Source organism: Zootoca vivipara, chromosome 11 (assembly GCF_963506605.1).
Source record: "Zootoca vivipara chromosome 11, rZooViv1.1, whole genome shotgun sequence".
NCBI lineage: Eukaryota > Metazoa > Chordata > Lepidosauria > Squamata > Lacertidae > Zootoca > Zootoca vivipara.
The window spans coordinates 51,677,249-51,704,775 of NC_083286.1; the positions used below are offsets into that span (position 1 = coordinate 51,677,249).

The following is a 27,527-nucleotide window of genomic DNA, read 5'->3' on the forward strand; positions in this document are numbered from 1 at the left end:
TTCCTGCACTGCAGGGGGGTCAGGCTAAATGACCCTTGGTATCCCTTCTACCTGCACAATTCTATGTTATGCATGCAAAGGGTCCCAGGTTCAGCCACTAGCATATCACCGTAGGGCTGGCATTGACCCCCGCCTGATACCCTGGAAAACCATTGCAAGACAGTGAGCTATGTCGTCTGATTCGGTGTAAGGCAGTTTCCTGTGCTGGCACCTGCTTGCTCACCAGAAAGCCTTACGCTCAAATAAACAACCTGAGGTGTTGCATGTTTAATCCCAAGTAGCTAAGCTTTCACTGCACGGGAGTGCAGCCTTAAAGCATTTGCAATGAGGGAGAGCCTCACAGCCGAAGTAGCTTTGCTCTTGTTTCTGTTTTGCATTCACTGTATGGCAAATAAACCCCATTGATGCTGTTTTAAGTTTCAGAAGGGCGAAGATGCCCAGCTCTCTCTTGTAGGCATCTACACGTGGCTGGCACAGAAGGAAGCCTCTCCCAGTTTTCCACGTAGGCAACGCCTAAGATTTGAACCCGCTCCGCGTCCCCGTCTCCTCCGCGCCCAATTGCAGGCTCAGACCCGGCGGGCTCCGCCCAGGCAGACAATTCTCCGTTTCTAAAATTAAAGATGTCCGGAATCCGCACGGCTCGTTTTCCCGAAAGTTCCCGCTCTCGGAGATGCACGACCTCGCCCACAATTTCCGGTGAATGGTGGAGTGGATCTGCTCAGGAGCCGGGGGGGGGCGGCGCTCTGCACATGCTCAGAAGTATTGCCTGAAAGTTAGAACTCTTTCTGTCCTTGAACCTCGCTAGTAAACCCAGAGATTTGGAAACTCAGTAGCTGTGTGTGTTGATGTGTATTTGTGTGTGTATGAAAATCCACTTTACAAAAGTATGCAAACGTCCCATATGGGGATAGAACCTGCAACTTTGGCGTTATCAGCACCACGCTCTAACCAACAGGGGGTTGGGCTAGATGATCCTCAGGGTCCCTTCCAATTCTATGATTCTATACACGTGCTCAGAAGCGCTGCCTAAAAGTTTAAACTTTTACCGAGGAAGCTCTCGACCAGTTTGGGATTTGTGCCTCTCCATTTGCCACGGGGAAAGCGACCTACGTGGCCGTGCTCTCAAAAATGTTAAACTGTCTTTATCCGAGAAAACCCCCCACTTTTAAAGTCCAGATGTGTGGGATTTGGAGCTTCTCACTTTGCACATGCTCAGAGGCGCTTCCTATAAACAAACTTTTTCGAAGTAAGCCCTTCCTTACCCCATACTGAGGGATCTAGCCCTTCGCAGTAGTCACTGAGAAGGCCATTCTGCACATGCTCAAGGGCGCTCTCTAAAATAGTAAACTCAGTAAAAACCCTTGGCCCGAGATTCCAAATGTGCGAGAACTGGAGCGCCTAAACCTACTCCTTTGTAAATTAGACACACTTACCTAGGAGTAAAGCTCCATTGGAAACAGCGAAAGTCTTACGGCACGTATATCAATATTATTTTATTGAGTATAGTTATATTTTGTATCATGCGCGCTTTTAGAACTGTAAGTGGCTTTGAGACATTTTTGCAGCACGACACGAATAAATGCAACTAATAATAAGGATAACACAAAACCATCGCAATTCGATCCCGCGCTTTCCTCCGGCTCACATGGACCTCCCCCTGCTCACTTCAAACTCACGACAGCCCTGCGAGGTAGGTCGGGCTGACGGGCAGTGACAGTCCCCGGGTCAGCCCCGTGAGCGGGGAATCGAACCCTGTTTTCCCAGGTCAGAGTCATACAGAACCCAATATAGTCGGAAAGGGGACCACGAGGGTCATTTAGCAGGACTACTCTAACCACTGCACTGCACCACACCGCACCGCCCTCTGAGTCTAACACACACAAATCCCCCCCCAACCACCGGGAGAGTCTGTGTCCCACCAGACGTCGACGTTAACCATTGCTCCCGCTGGCCGGCGCTGATGGGAGTTGGAGAACCCTACCAAGATCTTGGAGGGAGGGGTGTTAGAGAGGCAGCCCGGCAGTAGCACTACCTCGGAGGGCAGCGCTACTCCTCTCTGCCGTCCGCGACGAGGGGGGCGCGCAAAGTTGGAGCGCGGAGGAAGGGGAGGCGGTCTTCCAGGCCAAGCCGGGTGCGTGTGCCCGGCTGGCTCGTCTGGGGGGGCGGGCACTTGGCTGGCTGGCTGGCTTGCGTGCCGCCCCCCTCCCCTCCCCTCCCCTCCCCGCCTCCTTTGGCTGCGCCGCGCGGGCTCTATGACCCCGAGGTTCCGAGCGTCGATGACACGGATTCCGAGGCTCAGTTACGGAAGCAGCAGTAAGAGGAGGCGGAGAAGCAGGCGCTCCCGCGGCCGCCGCTGTCGCCAGCGCCGCCGCCACCGGGCAAGAGGAGAGCGCTGCGCGCGCAGCAGCCCCAACTCTGCCTCCCAGCTCTGGCCGACGGAGTTCAGCGGCGCAGGAGGAGCAGGAGCAGCAGGCGGGGAGCGTCGCCGCTGCCGCCGCTGGACAGGCGCCTCGACGGACGGCCGCTGAGCGGGTCTCTCCGGCGCCCCTCGCCTGTCCAGCCGCCGGCCGGCCAGCCTCCTCCGCCGGCCAAGGGGCCGCCGAACGAGCCGGACAACCAGCCGGCCAGCAGGCCTCGCGGGCTCCGGAGCAACTCTCTTCTTGAGCTCCGTCGGAGGGGCGCCGCCGCCGAGCCCCGCGCATGGAGAAGCGGGGGAAGCGGGTGGACTGCCCGGCGCTGCCTCCCGGGTGGAAGAAGGAGGAGGTCATCCGAAAATCGGGGCTCAGCGCTGGCAAGAGCGATGTCTACTATTTCAGGTAAAGCCTCACCCCTCTCCATCGGAAGCGCGAGCCGCGGAGCTCGAGTCAGGGCGTGACCCCAGAGACGGTTTCGTCATGCCCGGGTTCAAAACTAGCAGCAGGAGAAGCGCCGCCGCCCTCTGAGCATGTGCAGAGTGAGGGGCTCCCGGAGAGTTCGACACGCCCCGCTTGGGAGTGGCTCTGAAGATGGCAGGAGTTGTCGTGGCTTTCTGGCAGCGCCCCCTGACCATGTGCGGAGGGGCTTCCTTCCCCAGGTGTTATAGAGTCCACATACAGGATAATAGGATAGAAAAGGGTGCAACTTTCAGGCGGTTCCTCTGAACATAGTAGACCAAGTTACTCTCCTGCCTCCCAAGTTTCTACGGAGCTCCAGGTTCCACGTGTCTTAAGTTTTAGGCGTGATTCCCACCCATTGTGGTGGAAAGCTGTAACTTTATCAGGAATTGGCAACCTGGTGCATTTAGTTTTTGAAACAAAGTCTGGTCTGCGTAACTTTGAGTGGCTTTGGGAGATGAGCCAATCCGTGCATTGGTGTAAAGGGTAGGATGGCATTCTCTATCCTCTTTCCTCCCATTTGTTTCCCTGCACCATTCCAATAAGGCTTCTTCCCCCCTCTTATTTTCTATCAGTGTCACCTATACTTTTAGCAGGCAGGGGGGGAGGGGAGCCTTCTCTTCTTGTTTCCAAACCCACAAAAGGGACTGCTGACTGATGGAGCCAGGCTAGACTCAAAACCGGCCTTATGTGGCCTCTGTTGGCCCTGCTTTTTATACTTTGCTACTCTGGTCTCTTGGCCTCCCTTTCTGGGGTTCAAAGCAGTAGTTCAGCCTCGGCGTAACCCTGTGGAGATATGATAAAACTTCTGCCTGCAGTTTCGCTTGCAAGGGAAAGAGAACTTTTCCTCAAAGTTTCTAGGTAGGAAAAACATGCCTCACTTCAACAGTAATATCTTTCTTCCCCCTTTCTCCCCCTTCCGGCTTTGTGCAACACATGCATATCCATAATTGCCAGGCGGAAAGCCCGGATCCTGCAGCCTGGCCAGTTGGAAGGGTTCGGTTTGTTTGGCAAGATCCATTTACGTCCTCCAGATCTCTGCCTGGAAAAGTGACCCCCCCCACCGAAAGCAAAGAAAGCTGCTTTCTCTGACCTGCCCTGGGTGTGTCTGGACAACAGGGGCGTAGCCAACTTACTGCTTTTCAGATATTACGGACTACAATGCCCACCACTCTTGACCACTGGCTGCACTGGCTGGGCAAGATGGGAGCTATAGTCCAAAACATCTGGAGGGCACCACATTGCCTACATCTGCTGCATGAAGTGGCATTGTCAAGGCTGGAGTCAGGCATAGGTCAGCAACAAAAACAACAAATCGCCCGAGACCGGTGCCTAGTGCTCTCAGCAACTCTTTCTAGGAGGACTTGCAGTTGCAAGGACTGATGGTCCCTGCCTTCCCAGTGCCCACTAGGACTCCTGCTCTGCAGGGTATTTCCTGCACTATCTCAGGCTGTGCCTGCGCACAACCACCCTCTACTCTGTTTGTTTCATTTCTCTGAGAGACCTGGGGGAAGGGAGCTGGTCACAGCAGTAGCAGGAGCAGGAGATTCCCTGGCTTCTTCAGCAGCCTGTCATCTCTGCTTCTTGCTCCCGCTCCTCTCCAGCCTCTGCTTCTGCCTTGGACTCTGGACTGCTCTCTGCCACAGCTTCTTCCTGCTCACTAAACCCTGTTCCCTCTTCAGCTTCCGACACCTCCTCCTCCTCCCAGTCTGCTCCCTCTTCTCCTTCTTGACCAGTGGTGGAGGAAGGGGGGGTGCGGAGGTTGCGGACCGCCCTGGGGGGGGGGCCATCACTGAGGGTGACAAAATGACAAAACTGTGAGGTTTTTTTGAAAAAAATTGGGCTCATGAAACTTTTTAGTTCAGTCAACAAACCTAATGAAACGTGGCTGGCACTGCGTGTCACACCGCGGGAGCCGACACTTACCATTGGGCCTGCAGCGTGCCCAAGCCATGCGTTCCAGGCTCTGCGCTGCCTGAAATGGCAGTGTGGGGCTTATGTCTGCCCACCACCTCTCCCTCAGCCGCCCTACAGCTGAGGGGGAGGCGGCGGAGAGGCTCTGCACAGTGCCTCCCACCCCATGCGCGGCTCGCCCCGCCCCAGGCTGCATGTGCCGCACCCAGCAACCGAGCAACTAGTTAGGCCGCTGCTCTTGACCACTCATTGTCGTCCCACCGCCAATCCCCTGAGTCTTCTTCCCCTGGGGGTTCCCCAGCTGGTGCCCCCCACCCCCCTCTGCATCCATCTAGTCCACAGCAGACATTTCTTTTCCTTCCTGCTGCATGCCTGTATCATCCACCCAGGTGGACACTTGCTCTTGCTGCTCCTTTGGAACTGTTTGCCTATACAGTGTCTGCTCAATATTTTGGGGGTAGGGTGGCAGAAGGAGACCCTGAGTGGGGCCCCCTCCTTGTGACCCCTGCTTGCCGCGATATGAACCACTGTCTTGAAGCAGCAAGTACAGAACTGCTTTCCCTTGCTCTTTGAGAAGTCAGTCGAACACACAGCAAGAGTAAGCGAGTGAGTTCTGGGGCTCAGCAGGGACCCCTGACCATCCATTGGACTTTAATTTCTCTTGATACGTTCTGTTTGCATGATGTGTTGGTCTATGGAATTACACTTTGTATGATATTACTGTATATGTTGAATTGTGTTTGAAATAGAAGTTTGTTGTTGTTGTTGTTTAGTCGTGTCTGACTCTTCGTGACCCCATGGACCAGAGCACGCCAGGCACTCCTGTCTTCCACTGCCTCTCGCAGTTTGGTCAAACTCATGACCACATCCAGCTTACCTCCATCCATGGTTCTTACATTCCAGGTTCCTATGCAATATTTTTCTTTACAGCATCGGACTTTCCTTCCAGGCGGAAATAGAAGTTACATACAGTGGTACCTCTCTCTACTTACGAATAACTCTACTTACGACTGTTTCTACTTACGAATGGAGCTCCGTCCGCCATCTTGGATGCGGTTTAGCTAGGATTTTTCCTACTTATGAATTTTTAGATAGGATTTTTTCTACTTACAATTTTTTTCTCCCAATGCATTCCTATGGGATTCGACTTACAATTTTTTTCTACTTACAAATGTGCATTTGGAACGCATTAAATTCGTAAGTAGAGGTACCACTGTAGTCAAAAAAAGCCTGTTACGTTGTGTGTGTTGTTACCAGGGTTGAGGGCATTTTCATGTGCCTCACAAAACTGACCCCTAGCACCAGCCATGGCCTTATATATCTGTGGAATGTTACTTGAGCCATCGTCTGGTGGCATCTCACCTTGCAGAGGAGGCTACACAGACCAGTGTTCGAAATTCCCCAGGCGTCAGGCGCATTTTGCAACCAAGTGAAGATGTCTTGTCTTCAGGTTTGGCGCCTGGCATCTGCACCATCTGGAGATTTCTTGGCGCTGGTTTTTTTTTTAATGTTTCAATGTGTTGTAAACTGCTTTGAGATTTTTCCCCCTTTAAAAATAAAGTGGTATAGAAAAGAAAGGAAGAATAAAAATGATAAATTTCACTGCAAGAAAAAAAAAGGTGACTAGACAGTTTGTTGTGGTGACTGTAAAATAAAATAAAATGTCAAGGTAAAGGATCCCTGGACAGTTAAGTCCAGTCAAAGGCGACTATGGGGTTGTGGCGCTCATTTCGCTTTCAGGCCCAGGGAGCTGGCGTTTGTCCAAAGACAGCTTTCCGGGTCATGTGGCCAGCATGACTAAACTGGTTCTGGTGCAACAGAACACTGTGATGGAAACCAGAGTGCACGGAAATGCCGTTCATCTTCCTGCTGCAGCGGTACCTATTCATCTACTTGCACTGGCATGCTTTTGAACTGCTAGGTGAGCTGGGACAGAGCAACGGGAGCTCGCCCAGTCGTGGGGATTCAAACTGCCGGCCTTCAGATCGGCAAGCCCAAGAGGCTCAGTGGTTTAGACCACAGCACCATCCGCGTCCCAATATGTGGTGACTGTAACCTAGGTTTAAGGCGCTGTTTGGCGATGAGCTTATATACCTGACGTCTTACACTGCTACAGAAACACACCTGCCTGCCCAGTGCAAAAGGACAACTTAGGACGTGGCGTTCCAAGCGTAGTGTTGCCCACTTATTTCCTGATTTTAGAGGGCAAAGGGCTTCTTCCTCATGTCCAATTCTGCGCCTCAAAACAGCGCAGTCCCTTGCATCCTAGTCCCCTTGCAGCTTTACCCAACCAGTCTGCTGTCCCAGGCAGGGTCACAAGGGGCATTGGTGGCCACCAGCTCGCATGGTTTAAAAAGCAGGTTACACCAAAGCTATCAGTGGCTCCTAGCCACAGTGTCCAGGTTCTCCTGCCAGCTGCTGGGAGTGACAGATGGGGACAGGGCTCTCACACTCAGATCCTGCTTGCAGGTCTCCCTGCTTGCAGGCATCTGACTGGCCCCGGTGAGAACAGGATGTTCCTTTGGCCTGATCCAGCGGGGCTTTTCGTAAGTCCTTAGGTTAAGCTGGCACACTCCAGTTTGGGACGGCGACGTTGCATTTGGAGCTGTCCTCTTCAGGGCTGGCGAAACCATGCAGCCTGTCTTCTCTCGTTTCCTTCAGGGTCAGAGAGAATGACGCCTGTGCTTCTGTGATTCCCTCGTTGGCTTCTGTGGGCCAGACAGAGGCTGGGCAGGCTGTTCCCCCAGTTATACTGCCAGCCGGGAAAATGTCCCTAGAGCATCTCCCTTGGACCAGCAGGATTTCGACTTTCCTTGCATCTTCTTCCCCTTCCCGTAAGTCACCAGGTGACTTTCATAACCATTCCTGCCACACCCTTTTCTTACTTCTGCTGCTGCAGCAACTTTTCCTTTCTTTTCTGCTACTGTTACTCCTTTTGTTTCTACTACTACTACTACTTCTTACAGCTGGTGCATCATCAGCCTGCAGTATGTTTTTAAAACTTTGATAATAATAATAATAATAATAATAATATTGAGGCTGTGCGTTTATAAGCACCATGCTACAAGTTGCACAGAGCTTCATGTAACTCTTTTCTGAATTATTATTATTATTATTGTAATAAAAGGAAGGTATTGGAGATTTGGTGGGGAGGAGATGCTTTAACCCTTGTCAGTTGTTCTTTCATCTCTCCGTCCCCCAGTTGCTTTTTCTCCAAAGAGGGAAAAATAAAGCTGGAGCGCTCACCCCCCCCCATAAGAGGAAAAGGTCTGATGGGGGCATCAAATGTTTAGAGCAGAGGCTGGCAATTGTTCATCCATAAGCCAGGGGAAGCCCATGGTTGTTTGGGGTCCAACCTGTGACCTCTCCTTCAGCCCCTATATAAAAAACTCAAATTGGGCCTTTCCCACACTAATTCCCTGCACAGTGGGGATTTTCTGCAGGAAGGGAAAAGGGGAGACACAGCATTGGGGAGGGCGAAGGGAGAGAAAATGGGTGACTCACCACCAGCTCCATCCTGACCCACCTCTGGCTTCTGCCCTGCCTCCTGGAAGGTCTTGTCTCTCTACATTTTACAGTACACACACACACTTCCCCCTGAAGTATTTACTTTAAAAAAATGACTAACTCCGTGTAACATCCAGTTTGACCTGAATGCAGGGGATGTGTCAGAGTATTGTAAGCAGTTGGCCAACTATGGTCTACTCCAGAGGTGGAGAACATTTTTCTAGTCCCAGGCTGCTCCCTCTGGTAGAAACATCAATTATATTATTCCCATATTACACCAATTATATTATTCCCATTTTACACCAAGAGAAATTGACTTACCAGAGGTCACACGAGGAAGCAGTGGCGGAGGCGAAACCTGAACTCAAGCCACCAAATTCAAATCCATTTCTTGCTGGCTCTCTTGTTCCCCATTGTCCAGCAGAGGTAGGGAACCTCAGGCCCGGATGGGTAGGCCACAACGCATCCCTCCAGTTGTCCCTTTTTGCCCTTTGGGAGTTTCCGCAGGCCACACACATCACCCGCCCTGCTCCAAACCTTCCTTTAGTGTTTTGGGCTGACGGAGATGCATCTCTGAACTCTGATATGGACTTTTGCTTGCTTGCTTGGACGGAAGCTAGAGAAGTGGTGTGTGTGTGTGTGAGAGAGAGAGAGAGAGAGAGCATGCCTAGAAACTAGCCAAAAACGTGCAAAGGTAGCATTAACACCCAGTGCTCTGCCAAGAACAGGCCTGTGCTCCCCAGCAGGGACTGTGGTTTACCACTGCTGTACAGTTAGGAAAAGGGGAATGCATTAATAGGATTCCCCCCAGCCGAAATTGCTTTGAAATTCTTTCCTTTCCGTGGTGTAAGCACTAAGCGTATCAGCTGCTTTTTTGTGTGTTACCCCCCCCCCCGCCACTTTGGGCTTTTGCAAATTTTTGGAGTTCATGGCATGTGCCTTGGAATTCATCTTAGCACAGCAAAAACTGATGGTGGACGAGGGTTTTCTGCTGCTGCTTTATTTTCTATTTGCTAATTAAAATTGTCAGTTGCTTATCCTTGACAAAGGCAGTGACTTACAAACCAATTGGCCATCCTCTCTTGCCCAACTCCAACCCCTTCCTTGCATTGCAGGGGGTTGGATATAGATGACCCATGGGGTCCCTTCCAACTTTACAATTCTGCGATTCTATGATTCTGCGCTTTCCCTGGGATCTTGTGCTCACTGGTCCCATACTCTTCCCTGTGTGCACAGGAGGGTGGGGGGAGTAAATGTATCAGGCCACTCTTTATTTTTAAGAGATGCTTTCAGGTCTGTCGTTTGTCACTAAGAGGAAGCCGTGAAGGCAGGTGATAGCCGCAGGCCCATGCGCCCCCAGGCTGCTTTGCATGTACAGCAGGCCTACATAGCTGATGTAACAGCAGCTGTCTTTCCTGTGCATGGCAGGATATGACCACTCCAGGTTCAGTACTCGAGAAGTCAGAGTGTCAGCGTAAATAGGTAGAGTGTTGCAGTAAATCGGAAAGGACTGTGTGGAAGGAGCTCCTCGGTCCTCCTCGCCTAGACATGGCAGCCAGCTCTGCTAGTGGATCTGATCTTGGTGAAAAGCACCTCAGGGGGAGGGCATGCTCTTTATCAAGGACAAGGCCTTTGGAACCACCGCTGACATTGCCGTAACTTTTCAAAGTGCAACTTTCCAAACTTGTGCTTGAACTTTGCATTTCCCTCCTCCCTCCCATTACTTTTTCCTTGTGTGCTGCGTCTTCTTAGATTGCAAGTTTGAGGGCAGGAACCATCTAAGTACCAGGGTTTTTTTTGTAAGCCGTTCCAAGAGTCTTGTGATTTGATACTGGGCCGGGGTCAAGGTGTTGCTCTTAGTATATAAAGCCCTTTAACTACTTGGGACCATTTACCTACAATATCGCCTTTCCCCACATGGGCCCACTCGACTGCCTCAATCGGTGTAATTGGCACTACTGCAGGTGACACATAATACCCATTCAGCTTTAGTGTGGCAGCGCCTGAACTTTGGAACTCCCTGCCTGTTGAGATCAAGCAGGTGCCGTCACTGTACTCTTTTCGGTGCCTGCTAAAAACCATTCTTCTTCAGACAAGCCTACCTAAGTGCTTAGAAAGTTGAGGTCATTTTAATCCATTTCAGCATTTTTATTTTGTACGTCTTAAAGTAGGATCGTGAGTTCTTCTTGATTTTATTGTTCTGTCTTTTTGTAAACTGCTTTGAGGTGGGTTTTGTGTTTTTTTAAATACAGTCAGGTGGTGTATAAATTGTATGATATAAACAAATCCTATAAGTAAACAAACCTAATTTCAGTCTCTGGACTTACCAATGGTCTGATGTGTCTGCTCCCCATCCTTAAGACAGAAATGTGTCATTAAATTATTTCAAAGTGTGGCAAGCCAGTCCTGGTGCCCTCTGGGTCAGTCTGGTGAGTGAGATCCTAGACTTCTGCCCTAAAATACAGCCCAGATGGCACCACTGTCTGGGAATGCAAACTTGTCGGGGCAAAATGCTCTGCACCCCTCTTCTGAGTCAACCACACTTTGATCCTGTTGGTGAGCTGTCCTTACTCATTCATTTTGTTGGTGTTTGAGAATCAGGCTGCACTTATTTGTTTGTTTGCTGGAGGTAATAGTATGTGCTCTTTTGAGGATAGGTGTAAAGGATACACAGCGTTAGAACCTCAGATATACAAGCTAGGTGCAAAATGGCTCCTTAAACCAAGGTTAAAGGTAAAGGTAAAGGGACCCCTGACAATTAGGTCCAGTTGTGACCGACTCTGGGGTTGCGCGCTCATCTCACATTATTGGCCGAGGGAGCCGGCGTACAGCTTCCAGGTCATGTGGCCAGCATGACAAAGCCGCTTCTGGCAAACCAGAGCAGCACATGGAAACGCCGTTTACCTTCCCGCTGTAGCGGTTCCTATTTATCTACTTGCATTTTGACGTGCTTTCGAACTGCTAGGTTGGCAGGAGCTGGGACCAAGCAACGGGAGCTCACCCCGTCACAGGGATTCGAACTGCTGACCTTCTGTTCAGCAAGCCCTAGGCTCAGTGGTTTAACCACAGCGCCACCTGGGTCCCATGTGCCACCTGGGTCCCATAAACCAAGGTTACAGTTGCCAAAATGTAATGTCTAGTTGCCGTTTTGGGGCAAGACGGCTCTAATGATGGACTGACTGTGATAGATTTTCGGTTAAACATCCGGCTAGTTCAGATGAGAACCTTGAACTAGGCTAGGAACTTCGAGAACTTAAAGAAGAAAAGTAATTGATCCTTGCCTATTCCTACCTCTTTTAAAGGGTGACACTGATCATTGATAATGTAGGAATATTCTTCGCCAGTATGAGCAGGGCAGTGGGGTGGGCTAAGTGAAGAAAAGCGACAACAATTAAATATAACGTCATTCACTGCTCCTGCTCAGGCTGCAGGAAAAAAATAGCAATTTGATTGCTGAAATTCATTCTGATTGTGCAGATAAAATATAACGGAAGGATTCTGCAGGATGTGGTACAGTGGTACTTCTGGTTGCGAACAGGATCCGTTCTGGAAGCCCATTCGCAACATGAAAAGGCCGCATCCTGAAGTGTCGTGTCTGCGCATGTACGTGACATGATTTGGCGCTTTTGCACACACCGAACCCAGAAGTAACCCGTTCCGGGACTTCCGAGTTCGGCGCATCCGTAACCTGAAAAGATGTAACCCGCAGTGGACATAACATGAGGTATGACTGTATTAGTGTGTGAAAACAGTCAAGATCCAAGGATTCCCAGAAGGTGGAGATGTCAGGTGCCATTTTGGCGCCCTGGCATCTTCCACTTGGTTGCAACTAGCCAGTAGCCAGCTGCAAATGCGCCTGGCACCTGGCAAATTTCTAACACTGCACTCAGGATTGAACATAGATGTTATGCAGGCCTCTCTCTCTGCCCTTGCCCTTGTGTGATGCACAGACTGACAAACAGCACTTGCAGGAGAGTGGTGGAAAAGAGCATCTGGGAAGAACTGCTCCTGCATTGCTTTCTGCTGCATGTGTGCAAATGTAGCTGGGGTTCTCATCAAGTTCAAAGCGGGCTATGTTAAGATCCAGGTTAGCAGCACTAGAAGCAGTCGCCACATCGGGGGCTTCTGTACCCCAAATTGGTGAATCCTGAACAATTGTTTCTGGTTGCTACCCACTAGGTCTAAACCACTGAGCCTAGGGCTTGCTGATCGGAAGGTCGGTGGTTTAAATCCCCACAACGGGGTGAGCTCCCTTTGCTCGGTCCCAGCTCCTGCCAACCTACCAGTTTGAAAGCACGTCAAAGTGCAAGTAGATAAATAGGTACTGCTCCAGTGGGAAGGTAAACGACGTTTCTGTGTGCTGCACTGGTTTTGCCAGAAGCGGCTTAGTCATACTGGCCACATGACCTGGAAAAACGGTGTGCGGACAAACGCTGGCGCCCTCGGCCAGTAAAGCGAGATGAACGCTGCAACCCCAGAGTCATTCGTGACCGGACCTAATTGCCAGGGGTCCTTTACCTTTACCTTTACCCACTAGGATATATGCAGATGGCTTTAGAGGAGGATCCAGTGGCAGGGAAAGCAAGTGCTATGAGGAAATATGTAAAGAACTTGGGATATTTACCTTGGAGGGGGGAAATGCTGAGAGGGGGTGATCATGATAACACACTTGAAATACCTGAAGGGCTGCCTCATCCCTCAGAGGAAAGAGCAAAGACTTGTCTCCTCTGCTGCTCCAGAGGGCAGGATTAGCCCTCAGGGGCTGAAGTCACAGGAGGGTAGGTTTTGATTGAACCTTCTGCAAAACGTGTTAATAGTAAGAGCAGTTTGGCAATGGAATTGGTTGCCTATAAGAGTAGTGGGCTCTTCCTGCACTGGAGGTCTTCAAGGAGAGCAGGGGGCAGCCATCTGCTTCTGATTTTCTATCTCATAGGTAGGTGACCTCAGTTTCAGGAGCCACATGTGGGCCTCTATCCCTCTCCGCCTGGCCCTTGGGACACAAGACCACACCCGTTTCCCTGCTAATCCCTTCACCAGCCTGCTTTTGCATGACTGGAGTATGTCTTCAAACAGTGATAAAGCCTCTTGCTTGTCTGATGAGGGGTGGTGTGTGTGGATTTATAGTGTGGCATACAAAGGTAGAAGTTGCATCTATTGCTCCAGTGGCGTAGCGTAGGGGTGGGGGTCTCAATGTAGCTGTGCACTTCCGCCACTGAGCTTCTCCATGCTAACCAGGAAGTGAACTCCAGACAACAGACTCTCCAGCCTCTGCGATCTCCTGGGTGACTCAGACACTATAAAACAGTTGAATGTGCATGCATACTCCATCCATTTCACTTCATGCCTCCCGCCCACTTTCGTACAGCCCTGGCAACCCATGCTATGCCACTGCATTGCTCCTCCCCATCATTACATGCCCCCCCCCCCGAAATTTCCTTGTGAGAGAATGCAGCTCTCTGTACTGAAAAAGATTCCCTATTCCTGCTTCAGCTTTTCTGGAAGTGCAGCCCCCGTCTCCTCCATTGCACAATTGTAACCACATGATTATAATCACGAGGGAGAAATTTGTCCTGGGAAGATGGTAGCTTGTTCCCGGACCCTGAGCACTTCCCTTCTTAGAAATCAGTGGTAACTGCTCAGATTCCCCCCCCCCCCCAGTATCCCAGGGCCTTTGTACTTCTTGGTTAGAACAACTTGGAGGGCAGGGTGAGGTTCACTTTTCTTGCACACAATGTTCGTTGCAATCGTTCAGTAAGTTTCCCCTTCTCCATAAGTAAAAAGACTAGACAAAATTTCAGGCTTGGGCTTGAGATTTCCCTGTGGGTGCCAGACACCTCCCCTTCAATTTCACTTCGCTCCTGGATCACATATTCTTTTGTGGCTTTCGTGAGGCCTCATGAAGCACCACTTACTACTTCTTCTGTACATTGAAAAATACACAGTTTCCAAAAGTGTGCATTGCCCATGCAGTGGGAAGGTGAGGTGACTGTGACTGGCCACATGTTGAGTGAGAAACCCAGCTGATTCTGTGCAAAGTGTGAAATGGCCCATTATTCCTTAGGTGCCACCTGTCCGAAATGACTGGCAATAGACAGTGTCAGACACATGCTCTTTTTACCCTGTGGAAGCCGAACTTGGGTGGGGAGGGGAGGAGATAATGCTGTGTGTATTGCAGAAATGGGTCACGAGGTTCTTACAAATTCTGTGTGTGGTGGGGAGAGAGAATGGAAAGCGGTTTTACAACCTTAATGGAAGCTCAGCGTTAAACCCCCCCAATCTCCCTGTTTCCAGCAGTGATGAAAACACGCCCAGCCCAAGGGTGCTGTCGAGATCTCTTTTAAATGGGTGATGTAGCCAAATTTCAGGACTATGGGTTCATTTTCCCCTCCATCTTCTGTAAAGGGGAGAAGGTGGGGGAAATGAGGAGGTAAAAACCGCTTTGTAATTTTAGAGGATGCTATCAGTTCAGTTTCCCTTTATTGCCCAAATTCCTAGGGCTCATAATGAGCTGTAGCCAAAAGGCCATCCTCTCACTTTTGTTTACTGCGTGCTGTTCGAGTGCATTTAACAAGCAAAGGCATTTAGCTCCCTCTCTCTCCCTGCTCCCCCCCCCCCGCCCTGCTCTCTTGGGAGAAGGAATGTTTCATCCCGCTTGCTCTTTCACAACTGTCAGATTGTTTGAAAAGGCGCCTGTGCGGTGGCTGCCGAACAAGAGGGAGCTGACAAATGTCTGTCCAAATGAAGGGGTAAAAAAAAAGAGAGAAGAAAAGGAGCAGGTCTTTTGTCTCTGAACTATGTCTCGCCATCAAAGCTCGCTCTTCTCTCTCTGCAACCCCCCCCCCCCGTTTCCGGGTTACTGCCTTTGTTTGACCCGGGGTGCCACCAGCCGTATGCAAATGCGCTGGCCGGTGATTGGCCAGCGTTGGGCGCCCACTCTCATCTTTGCCTGTGGTGTGCGGCAGGCTGGTGAGAAAGGCTGCTTCGAAATGGGAGAATGGAATGATGTCCTAAGCGTGCAGGGATGCTAATGTGCAGCAGTTGTCATGCTTTTATATTCCAGCAATATGTTTAATGGGGGAAGTTGGGGGGGGGCTGCAGCCCTCTTTTGAGTGCAGTGATTAAATACTTATTCCCGAATTGCAGCAAAGGATATTGCACTCCTAAGCCTCGCTTCATTTCCAACTACCTTTTGCTTTATTTTTCCTCTTCTGTTTCTGTGTTGAAAAGCCTCAAGCCGTATGAGCTCATTTTTGGTCCTCAACAAATGTCTAGCTTTAGGGTAGACCCCGGACATTAGATAGGACACAGGACCATTGCCACAACCAGTGGTTCCAGTGCTGAGTGTCTGGTTTCCGTAAAGTCCAGTTCAACTTGCACCATGTCCTAATGTCACTGAGGCTTTTTAGACCTCAATCCCCCCTAACATTCCAGTGCATGTATGATGTGCAAGTACCGGTATTATTATCATTAATTAAATTCAGTGCTTTTTTTCTCGGAGGGACGCAAGGGTACCGCGTACCCCTAAAGATTTTGTGAATCTTTGTACTTCTGTCCATTTACTGTATTTTTCTCAATTTGAACTATAAAATGGTGATTTTCTTGAGTCAAAATGAGAGTACCCCTAAACATTTTATTAGAAAAAAAAGCACTTGTAAGGGGGGGGAAGTACAGAGAACCGCCCCCTTGCATCAGAAGTAGCTCCTCCCCAAGTAGCGATGGAAGTGAGGGCTCTGAGGAAGCTAGTGAGGGAATGGAGAGAGAGGGCCAGGGCTCCAGCAACATGAGAGAGCCCCGGCCACACAGGAGTGAGGAAAGGGAGGGGGAGAAGGGAGAAAGTGAAAGCCTGGAGCGTAGACCCCTTCCTCCGGTTCTGGAATTACACAGGAGAAAGAGAGGGAGGAGATTCACTGTCCCGAGGCTTCTATGTTGGAGAAGGTCACGTGGGGGGGGGGCAGTGCCGGATTCTGCATCGGACTGAGCAGACATGTTGTACATACCCAGCTCACTGTAAATAGCCTGCACTAATAAAAACTGCTGAAAGACAAGCATGCAGAGCGTCGTTACTCTAGAGTAGTCACAAGAACCTCTGACAGCACTGATTAAATTTGTATACCTCCCTACACCCGCAGGTCTCAACATAAAACCACAACATAAAACCACAAAATACATAATAAGAACAAAAAACAAAACAACCCAATAACCCCACCTCGCTCCTTTCCCCATCAGATTTTAAAAGGGCATCAGTGAGGTTACTCTGTGGAATGTGCTAGCACACATTTTGTTACACCTGAAGAAGCTACACTGGGCGCTGATAAGCTAAAGGACCAAGTTAACCTGGAAAAAACCCTTAACAACTTGGGGCCAGGATACTGGCACAAGGGCCTCTCTCCTTCCTGGCCTGTCTGGGCATTTGCACCTGACTGCAGGGGCCACATGGGCACCCATGAGGTGGGCCTGAGGCCCACTGCCACCACCTACGGTAAGCAACCCAGGTAAGGGAGCAGCACAGCGTTACACTGCCCCTCGGAGCAGAGGAAAACCAGTGGCAAATCTCTCTGGAAGGCCTGCGAGATGGCAAAGCTGCGTCAGCAGGCGGAAAGCGCTGCCGCCCCACCTGGTGAAGTGTGGTGAAGTCTTTTCCTTGAGAGGAGGCCCTTTCAGAGCCTCAGCTCCCCTATGGAGGAAACAAACAGCAGGGAGTTTTGCCTCAGGCGGCAAAATGTCTTGCAACGCCCCTGGTTGCTTGAATTGCCCTGAGCGAGTCAAGGTCTACCAGCTTCATTTACGGGGTTGTTGGGTGAAAACACTGCCTTGAGCACTTTGGAAGAGAGGAACAAGATTTAATTGGGCAAATATATATCCTGCTCTTCCCCTCTGCCTTTGAGGAGCACGGTTGCATTGTAGTTTCACCCACTCCGTGCGCCCCCCCACCCCATGGTCTCCCATCCCCAAGCTGCTCAGGCCCAGTCTGTTTAGCTTTCTATTCAACAAAATGTGTGTGCCATTTGATTGTAATAAAACCTCCAAGCAGTTTACAAAAAAGCTAAAACTAAAAAAAGGAGCATAAAAGAGCCTGCTAGATCAGGCCAATAGCCCATCTGGACCATAATCCTGTTCAAACAGTAGCAAACCTGCTACCTTGGTGGAAACCTGCAAGCACAAGAACCTTGTCTTCTATTTCCTTCCTTATGTGCAAATTATTTGGAATGGAGCTTCCAGCTTTATTATTTTTGTTCTCAGCAACAGCTTTGCACAATAGACCACTGTTATGCCCATTTCAGGGACCCAGGTGGCGCTGTGGGTTAAACCACTGAACCTAGGGCTTGCTGATCAGAAGGTCGGCGGTTCGAATCCCTGTGACAGGGTGAGCTCCCGTTGCTTGGTCCCAGCTCCTGCCAACCTAGCAGTTCGAAAGCACCTCAAAATGCAAGTAGATAAATAGGAACCGCTCCGGTGGGAAGGTAAATGGCGTTTCCATGTGCTGCTCTGGTTCGCCAGAAGCGGCTTAGTCATGCTGGCCACATGACCTGGAAGCTATACGCCGGCTCCCTCGGCCAATAATGCGAGATGAGCGCGCAACCCCAGAGTCGGTCACGACTGGACCTAATGGTCAGGGGTCCCTTTGTTGTTGTTTAGTCGTTTAGTCGTGTCCGACTCTTCGTGACCCCATGGACCATAGCACGCCAGGCACTCCTGTCTTGCACTGCCTCCCGCAGTTTGGTCAAACTCATGTTTGTAGCTTCGAGAACACTGTCCAACCATCTCGTCCTCTGTCGTCCCCTTCTCCTAGTGCCCTCAATCTTTCCCAACATCAGGGTCTTTTCCAAGGATTCTTCTCTTCTCATGAGGTGGCCAAAGTATTGGAGCCTCAGCTTCACGATCTGTCCTTCCAGGGAGCACTCAGGGCTGATTTCCTTAAGAATGGATAGGTTTGATCTTCTAGCAGTCCATGGGACTCTCAAGAGTCTCCTCCAGCACCATAATTCAAAAGCATCAATTCTTCGGCGATCAGCCTTCTTTATGGTCCAGCTCTCACTTCCATACATCACTACTGGGAAAACCATAGCTTTAACTATACGGACCTTTGTCGGCAAGGTGATGTCTCTGCTTTTTAAGATGCTGTCTAGGTTTGTCATTGCTTTTCTCCCAAGAAGCAGGCGTCTTTTAATTTCGTGACTGCTGTCACCATCTGCAGTGATCAAGGAGCCCAAGAAAGTAAAATCTCTCACTGCCTCCATTTCTTCCCCTTCTATTTGCCAGGAGGTGATGGGACCAGTGGCCATGATCTTGGTTTTTTTGATGTTGAGCTTCAGACCATATTTTGCGCTCTCCTCTTTCACCCTCATTAAAAGGTTCTTTAATTCCTCCTCACTTTCTGCCATCAAGGTTGTGTCATCTGCATATCTGAGGTTGTTGATATTTCTTCCGGCAATCTTAATTCCTGCTTGGGATTCATCTAGTCCAGCCTTTCGCATGATGAATTCTGCATATAAGTTAAATAAGCAGGGAGACAATATACAACCTTGTCGTACTCCTTTCCCAATTTTGAACCAATCAGTTGTTCCATATCCAGTTCTAACTGTAGCTTCTTGTCCCACATAGAGATTTCTAAGGAGACAGATGAGGTGATCAGGCACTCCCATTTCTTTAAGAACTTGCCATAGTTTGCTGTGGTCGACACAGTCAAAGGCTTTTGCATAGTCAATGAAGCAGAAGTAGACGTTTTTCTGGAACTCTCTAGCTTTCTCCATAATCCAGCGCATGTTTGCTATTTGGTCTCTGGTTCCTCTGCCCTTTCGAAATCCAGCTTGCACTTCTGGGAGTTCTCGGTCCACATACTGCCTAAGCCTGCCTTGTAGAATTTTAAGCATAACCTTGCTAGCGTGTGAAATGAGGGCAATTGTGCGGTAGTTGGAGCATTCTTTGGCACTGCCCTTCTTTGGAATTGGGATGTAGACTGATCTTCTCCAATCCTCTGGCCATTGCTGAGTTTTCCAAACTTGCTGGCATATTGGGTGTAGCACCTTAACAGCATCATCTTTTAAAATTTTAAATAGTTCAGCTGGAATATCATCACTTCCACTGGCCTTGTTATTAGCAGTGCTTCCTAAGGCCCATTTGACTTCACTCTCCAAGATGTCTGGCTCAAGGTCAGCAACCACACTACCTGGGGTGTACGAGACCTCCATATCTTTCTGGTATAATTCCTCTGTGTATTCTCAGGGGTCCCTTTACCTTTACCTTATGCCCATTTCAGAGATGGGAAGCTGAGGCTGAGAGGCTGTGACATGCCCGAGACTGTAGAAAAGATCGCAAGGCGGACCTAAGTCTGTAGCGTTCAGGGCCACACAAACTCAAAAGAAAACAATGCAACGTTTGGTCCCGGTGCTGATGCAGCTTCCCCTAATCTCCTGACTATGCTTAGGATATGGGGAACATTCATGTCTTCCCTGAGTCACAGAGATGGCAAGTGAAATGGAGGAAGAGGTTTTCAAAACTTCAGTTATGAAGGAAATCTTGCACAAGTCCAATAGATACAGGGCAAGTTCACAGTATTATTAGTGTGTTGCAATCTGGACTCATCTGCATTTTGTAATGATTTCTTTTAGGCTTGCAATACATACTTTCCCCATTAATATCGCATGAGTTCGCTGTGTGGATGTGTACCTAATACACCCCTAAGGCCATGTAGCACAGGAGAAATGGATTTTCCCAGCCTTCAGATATGAAACGCTGATTAAGTTTACAATCCCCAAAAGCTGGCTTATCGAAGCAAATGATCTTGACGGTTATTAAAATGTGCAATACTGCTATACGAAAACTATCTGGGTAGATCTTAGTGCTATAAATATGTGGTGTTCATAGTGCTTTAATCATTTGACTAATCAGTGAAAGCACTAGTTGATTGATTGATGGGGCCAATTTTCAGTGTGTAAAAGGTTTCCCTTCATATCTATTTTTGTTTGAAGTGTGTTGCAAGAATATGAAGCGTGTTGCAAGACACACATATATGGTATATGGCCTGTCACTGACTTCCAGTTTTTCATCATTAATTAATTCCACGAAAAGGAGGAGGATGGCAACTCGCTGGTAGTTAGAAAGACAAAGGCAGAGTTGTGAGTTGTGTATGAACCTCAAAGTGGGAAGCTGCAGGCTGCAGGCTGGGAGAGACAGAGCCATGCCTGATTCCTTCTTGAAACCAAGGCTGCAGCTATGGGAGAAGCACCACCCTCTTGGGGTGTTAATGCTTTGAGCTTTATATACTAAGAGCAACACCTTGACCCCGGCCCAGTATCAAATCACAAGACTCTTGGAACGGCATACCCAAAACCCCTGGTACTTAGATGGTTTCTGCCCTCAAACTTGCAATCTAAGAAGACGCAGCACACAAGGAAAAAGTAATGGGAGGGAGGAGGGAAATGCAAAGTTCAAGCACAAGTTTGGAAAGTTGCACTTTGAAAAATTACAGGCAATGTCAGTGGTGGTTCCAAAGGCCTTGTCCTTGATAAAGAGCATGCCCTCCCCTGAGGTGCTTTTCACCAAGATCAGATCCACTAGCAGAGCTGGCTGCCATGTCTAGGCGAAGAGGACCGAGGAGCTCCTGCCACACAGTCCTTTCCAATTTACTGCAACACTCTACCTATTTACGCTGACACTCTGACTTCTCGAGTATTGAACCTGGAGTTGTCATATATATGTATATATGTATATATGTGTAAGTTAAACTCGTATCCTAAACACTGCAGTCTCCGCTGCCCCTCATTCTGAGGAAAATGAACGCTGGGAAAGAGCCTGGAAGAGTTTGGGGTGGCATGCAACAATACTCTTTTGCGATTTTATCTTGTGAAGCACCGGTATAGGGCAGTATATAAATGTAATAAATAATAATAACATAATTACAACTCAGGTCCAACCTACGCAAGCTGCAGTATGTGGTTAATATCATCAGCCTACCTGAGTGAGAATAACTGGAGATATAAGAAAATCACTTGTGAGTGCTCAAGAATTGCACTACAAATATCAGGAAGGGGGAAATATCAGGACCCGAGGGCCAGATGTGGCCCTCGGGTCTCTTCCTAGGCCACTCCTTCTCTGTAAGCCACACCCCTCTTCCCAGACCACACCCCCTTCCACTCCCACGTTGTGTCCTCCTTGAGTGCTTCTGTCTGACTGAAGAATGGAGGGTGGTTGTGTGTATGCAGACACACCTGAACTACGTGATGTCAAGGCTCAGCCCATTCATGTGACTGCGGTCTGTTTTCACTATTTTTTTATACTGAATTTTAAATTATTATAACCTGCCCTGGGACTTGCTGCTAAAGGGCGGGTCATCATAATAAAAATTATAGACTGAACTTGAAACAACAACAATACTCTTTTGCTTGGGAGTAAGAAGGTTGGCGGTTTGAATCCCCGTGATAGGGTGAGCTCCCATTGCTCGGTCCCAGCTCCTGCCAACCTAGCAGTTAGAAAGCACGTCAAAGTGCAAGTAGATAAATAGGTCCCACACGGCGTTTCCGTGTGCTGCTCTGGTTTCGCCAGAAACGGTTTAGTCATGCTGGCCACATGACCCGGAAAGCTGTCTGCGGACAAACGCCGGCTCCCTCGGCCAGTAAAGCAAGATGAGCGTGCAACCCCAGAGTCGTCCGCAACTGGACTTAACAGTCAGGGGTCCCTTTACCTTTACCTTTACCTTTGAGTAAACATGACAGGATTGCGCTGTAATACTGCCACCCTGTATGCACTCACTGAGGAGTAAATGTGGTGAAGCTGGGTGGATCGTACTTCAAACTGAACCTGCAAAGGTTTGCGCTTTGAGATCACCACCTCAAACGAGCTTTCTAGGGATTAAGGGCTGTTTTACTTTTGAGTAAATGTGTTTAGGAGTCCCACAGCAAGCTGCTTTGAGAAACTGCTGCTTAGCAGATTCTTAGTGTTCTTCAATAAGGTCGAACATTTCCCACATGAGGAAGCTACGTAATTTGTAGAGCCTCCTAATATGCAGAGAGAACTTTTGATGTTGGAATTCCATATTGGGGGAAAACAGGCTATGAGCGGGTTCAATCCCAGGCCCTGAGCAATGATGGCAGTCTTCAGCAAAAACAAACACAAAAACCCCACCCCAAAAAACCCTGAAATGAAATGCAAACTAGACAGCTTGGGGCTTGTTGTTTGATGTGTTCTTCTGTAGACTGCAGCATCTCAAAGCTAAGGTCTTGATTTTGCAAATCATCTCTGTATATATTTAAATGCCAGTTGTGGGATGGCGCCTAGAGAAATATTGTGTGTATGTAGAACACAACTGTTTAGCTAGATACAAACTGCCATGGAATGTATAGAAATTCACATAATTTCTCTTTTCCTTTTTCATATTTGGGAACCATAGTTAGAAGCCACCTTTAAATATTTTTCTTCTGTGAATTCTATATAGATTTTCTTTAAAAACAAACCCAAAGTCTTAAGCAGACTTTGGCAAAATACATAAAGGAGAGGAAAGGTTAAGAAGAACAAAGTTGCCATTTATTCTAAAAAAAGGGGTGTTAAGAGAAGTGGGTATAGAAGGAATATGGTAGTTTGCATTTCAGGCTCCTCTCAAAAGCCTAAAATTAGTGTTGTGCTGAAATCTCTCCTCTTAGTTTCTCAAATTGTCTTGTCCCCTCAACTAGCCCTGTGAAAGAAGGTTCCATTTTCCAACCTCATTCTCAAGGCTTATGAGATTTTCTTTAGATCTTTGTTGGATATGGAGTCCTTATCGTTGAGAGGTGGACAAGGGCTTGGGGGTATGAGTTTTTATTTCCATTACACATTTATCCTGCAGCCTGCGTGGCTTTCCTGAACTTCCTGAACTGAAAACTCCTCATGGCACAAGACCTCAGGGTGGCTGTGCACACACACTCCTGTTTACTCAGCGAAAAGTGTGCTCCCACTGCTGGTTTGGGAAGCAGTGTACACGCAGCTTTGGCCACAATCTACATATCCTGTTGTTTCTTATGAAATGCTATGTTTCAATGCATTGTATCCCAAACAGGGGTGCGGGTGGCGCTGTGGTCTGTGATCAGAAGGTCGGTGGTTCAAATCCACACAACGGTGGTGAGCTTCCGTTGCTCTGTCCCAGCTCCTGCCAACCTAGCAGTTTGAAAGCACAGCTGTGCAAGTAGATAAATAGGTACCGCTGCGGTGGGAAGGTAAACGGCATTTATGTGCACTCTGGTTTCCGTCATGGTGCTCCAAATTGAGCGAAAGAACAATCTCACAGCATATTAAGCGGGTAATGTGTATGCAGCCAATGTCTTTGACTGAACTTTAATTGAAATTGAGGAAACGTGCTTAACATGTGCCTAAAATCTGTGTTTTCCTCCAAGTGGGACAATAACTAGGAGTTCCAAATTTCACAGTAGTGGATTTTGCTGAAACATTGCAAGGGGGTGGATTGAATGACCTCTGGGGTCCCTTCTGTGTTTCTATGTATGCTTGCTTATTTTGTTCTTAGGGGAAGCTCTTCCCTTTAATCTTTCTGCTCCCTTAAACCCGCACCTTTACCATTACTGTAAATTTTGCTGATGTGTGTTACAGTTCTAAGGTGCCGTTAGTCTGTAGTGATTAACACTCCCAGTTGCTTGTTACTGAATGCGATTGCTCTGGGCTTTTAATTATATGTGATTCAAAAAATAATAAACTTTGCATAGCGCTATTAAGAGTTCAAAGCACTTCTCATGCACTATCTAGTTGTAACCTTTACAGAAGTGCTGTGTTAAGCTCATCTAGGGAGTTCATGGCAGAAGGCGAAATTTAGGAATTGTAACTGTGGTTTACTCTCCTAAATCACATGCTAATTACATGGGGTTTGAGAGCTGGTCAGCGTAGATGGATTATTTACACCCTCACTTCTGCCAAAAGACTGATATTGATTCACTGGAACGATAATACTATGCCCCCCTTTGATCAATGGATAGAAGATATGACAACTCTTGCAACATATAAACAGATTGTTTTTAGTCAAAGATTGTATATGGAAAAATATAATGATATAATGAAATACTGTATAATGATACTTGGAATGCGGTTACAAAAATTATAATGCCTTGTTAATAATTGTATACTCATTGGAATCATAACATTGGACTCTCTCTCTCTCTCTCTATATATATATATATCGACTGTGTCAGACCAACACAGCACCTGAATCTATTAGTTATATATATCATACTTATGGTTCGGAAGCTGCGCTTCTTGGGAAAGGATAATGTTGTGTAGAATTATTAAAGCAGCAGAGAGTATCATTGGCTGTTCACTCTCTACCTTAGAACATATCTATACCATCAGGTGCCACAGAAAGGCATTAGATATATCAGGAGACCCATCACATCTGGGTCATCGCTTCTTTGAGTTCCTGCCATCAGGACAGAGATATAGAACAATGAAGGCGAGAACGAGCCGTCTCAAGAACAGTTTCTTTCCTAGAGCAATCTTTGCCTTAAATGGAAACTCTGGACTTTGAAGTCATCTTATTTATCTGTTATATTGTTCTGTATTGTATTGTATTTTAATTTATGTGGAGTGTCTTATTTGAGTTGAGTTGAGTTGATATAGCAACCGAGAAATTTCGTTGTTCCCGCAAAGGGACAATGGCAACAAATATTTATTCTATTATTCTACTGGGTTACAGTTTCAAGCACCTTCTTGGTTTTTTCCCTTCATTTTTTCACTTTGTGTCCCCCTGAAAAGTTTCAATATAATATAAATATTTTTTTTAAAAAAAATAGAATTGTAACTCTGTGAGGCGCAGACATCAGTGCCCAGAATTCTCCCCCCTTTTTGGAGGGAGTGCAGTTTGAAGGCAGTTTTAGAAACTCAGATATAAAAGCTCCTCAAAAGCAAGGTTGCAGTTGACAAAACTGAATGTCTAGTTGCTATTTTGGGGCAAGACAGCTCTAAAGTCTTATTTTTCAAATGATTGACTGACTGATTGATTCTCAGTTCAACATCTGGCTAGTTCAGATGACAACCTTGAGCTAGGTTAAGACCTTTGAGAAGAAGAAAAGGCCCTTGATCCAGGGGCCTTCCACATATATCCTGGCCTCTTTTTCTTAATGGTGAAATAGACCATTCTTTGCAACTGTGAGCAGGGCAGTGTGGGGTAAGTGGAGACAAGCTTCAACAATTAGCTATGCCGTTGTTCACTGCTCCTGCTCAAGCTGCACAGAAAAGGCATATTGATTCCGGGAATTCATTCTGATTGTGCGGATAAAATATAACTGATAGAATTCCACAGGATGGGGTATTAGTGTATGAAAACATAAAGATCCAGCAATCCCCAGGCATGCACCTCTGGATGGTGGAGACATCACACGCACAGTCATCTTCATGTGGCCAATAGCCCAGTGTAAAATGCTCCTGGCACCTGGCTAATTTTGAACACTGTTTGGCACTGTAAAGGTAAAGTGTGCACTCAAACTCGGTCTCTTAGCTGCTACCAAACGACACCGCAGCAGCCTATGTTTTCTCTCTCTAGGGTGCCCAGATGCAAGAAAATTCAGTGGTTGAACAAAAAACGGGAATTTTTTGACATAGGTAAAAGCAGCTGCTTGCTTGAGCTTCCTTCTTTCTGCAGGACTGTTAAAAGCAGGAATGTGGAACCATTTTCAGACTGAGGGCCACATTTCCTTCTGGGCCAGTTTCTGAGGGCCAGAAGCGGGCAGAGCAGGGGATGCACCAGCAAAAGACCAGAGACTTTTAACAGTCGCACCATTACTAGCCTCAAAAGAGTCGGCCGGCACGAGCGCCGTTGTTGCTAGTTGAATGTGATGAGTGCTTTTCATGATCTTTGCAGTGAAAGGTAATCTGAGCTTGTTGCACGGCAGCGGGTGTGTGTTTTGACTCTTAGGTAATGGGGTTTGGCCGTGGGGAAGCAAGCCGTCAAGTGCTGTCGTACTGGAAGAAGTTTCCCTTTCGAGCTTGGTTCCCTCTGACTGAGCAAATCCTTCACTTTTAAGTATTGGGTTGTGCATTCCAGGCTGCAAAGGCGGCGTCTGGAAACCCTGCTGTCAGTGGTGTTGCGGCCAGGGAAATGGAGCTGGGAGCTGGTGCCTACCTGCCCCTTGTCAACAGGCTTGTTTGCCTTCTGACTCAGTTGCGCTGTGCAAACCCGCTGAAAGAGATGAGATTGCAGAGGTGTTGTTTAAGGCGACAGGCTGTGCAGTGGTGCCTTCCTGGTTGTTTGAAAAGCAACAACTCTTCCATAAAGGCGTGGAGGTTCTTTAGAGCAGGGTTTCCCAAACTTGGGTCTCTAGCTGTTTTTGGACTACAATTCCCATCAACCCTGACCACTGGTCCTGCTAGCTAGGGATGATGGGAGCTGTAGTCTAAAAACAGCTGGAAACCCATGTTTGGGAAACCCTGCTTTAGAGGGCCTTTTTGCCAACCTGGCGCCTTCCAGATGTTTTGGACTACAACTCCCTTGACCCCCAGTGAAAAATGATTGGCGCTGCTGCTGATGATACAAGGATAGGCAGTGCTTTTTTCAGCCGGAACGTGCCAGAGCGCAGTTCTGGCACCTCTTCGATGGGTGCTATTTTGGACCGGCGCTCCTCCTGCCCGCTTCCTGCCTTTATGAACTTCCGAGAAGTCCCAAATGAATATTTCAAGTCGAAACAGAAGCTGGCTGGCACGTGCGAGTCTACACTTTTCAAAGATCTGTGACTCCACCTGGCTTCTATCTTCTCCCAGAAGCTACAGAGCAGAGCCAATTCATATTTCTTTTTCTTCAGTCCTTTTGTGTAGCGGCTGTCGCCTTGAAACTTTCCAGCCAGGCCTCTACTGTTGCACGAGGGTCTTCTGAGCTGCCCTAGCCACCCACTTGAATATAAGAGAATGAAGGATGTGTGTGTGTGTGTGATTTTAACTTAGTTGAATGACGCCCTATTTGTGGCAGGTGGAAGGTTATCTATCTGTGTGTGGAGGAGGAGAGATAATATGACTGGTCTTTCACATTAGGAAATGATGTGTCACCCACATGAATGAGCGGCCCTATTAATTGCGGTTGGTTCCTTGACTAATTACAGTAGTGAGAGCCACTGTGTAATTTTTTAAAAAGTCCATCTGAACAGAGTATCTCTTTTCAAGTGGTTTTATTGGGTGGACTTCCTCTTCAAACCTTCTTGTGAAACATTGGTTTGATAAAGACAAATAATAGGAACCTGGTTCTTAAAACAGGTTCTTAATTCTTTCTTTTTT

At 48.1% G+C, this 27,527-nt stretch overlaps 1 protein-coding gene across 2 annotated transcripts in view; it reads left to right on the plus strand.

Annotated features, from left to right (window-relative positions):
• The first annotated feature begins 2,236 nt into the window (after positions 1-2,236).
• MBD2 (methyl-CpG binding domain protein 2) overlaps positions 2,237-27,527 on the plus strand; it is a 60,054-nt gene continuing 34,763 nt past the window's right edge. Inside the window, exon 1 of one of the 2 annotated variants that reach the window (XM_060280361.1) lies at positions 2,237-2,816. In XM_060280361.1, the coding sequence (XP_060136344.1) occupies positions 2,701-2,816 (116 nt within the window). In that variant the 5' untranslated portion in view covers positions 2,237-2,700. The remainder of the gene's footprint in view (positions 2,817-27,527) is intronic. The other variant, XM_035100566.2, reaches the window with a different exon arrangement.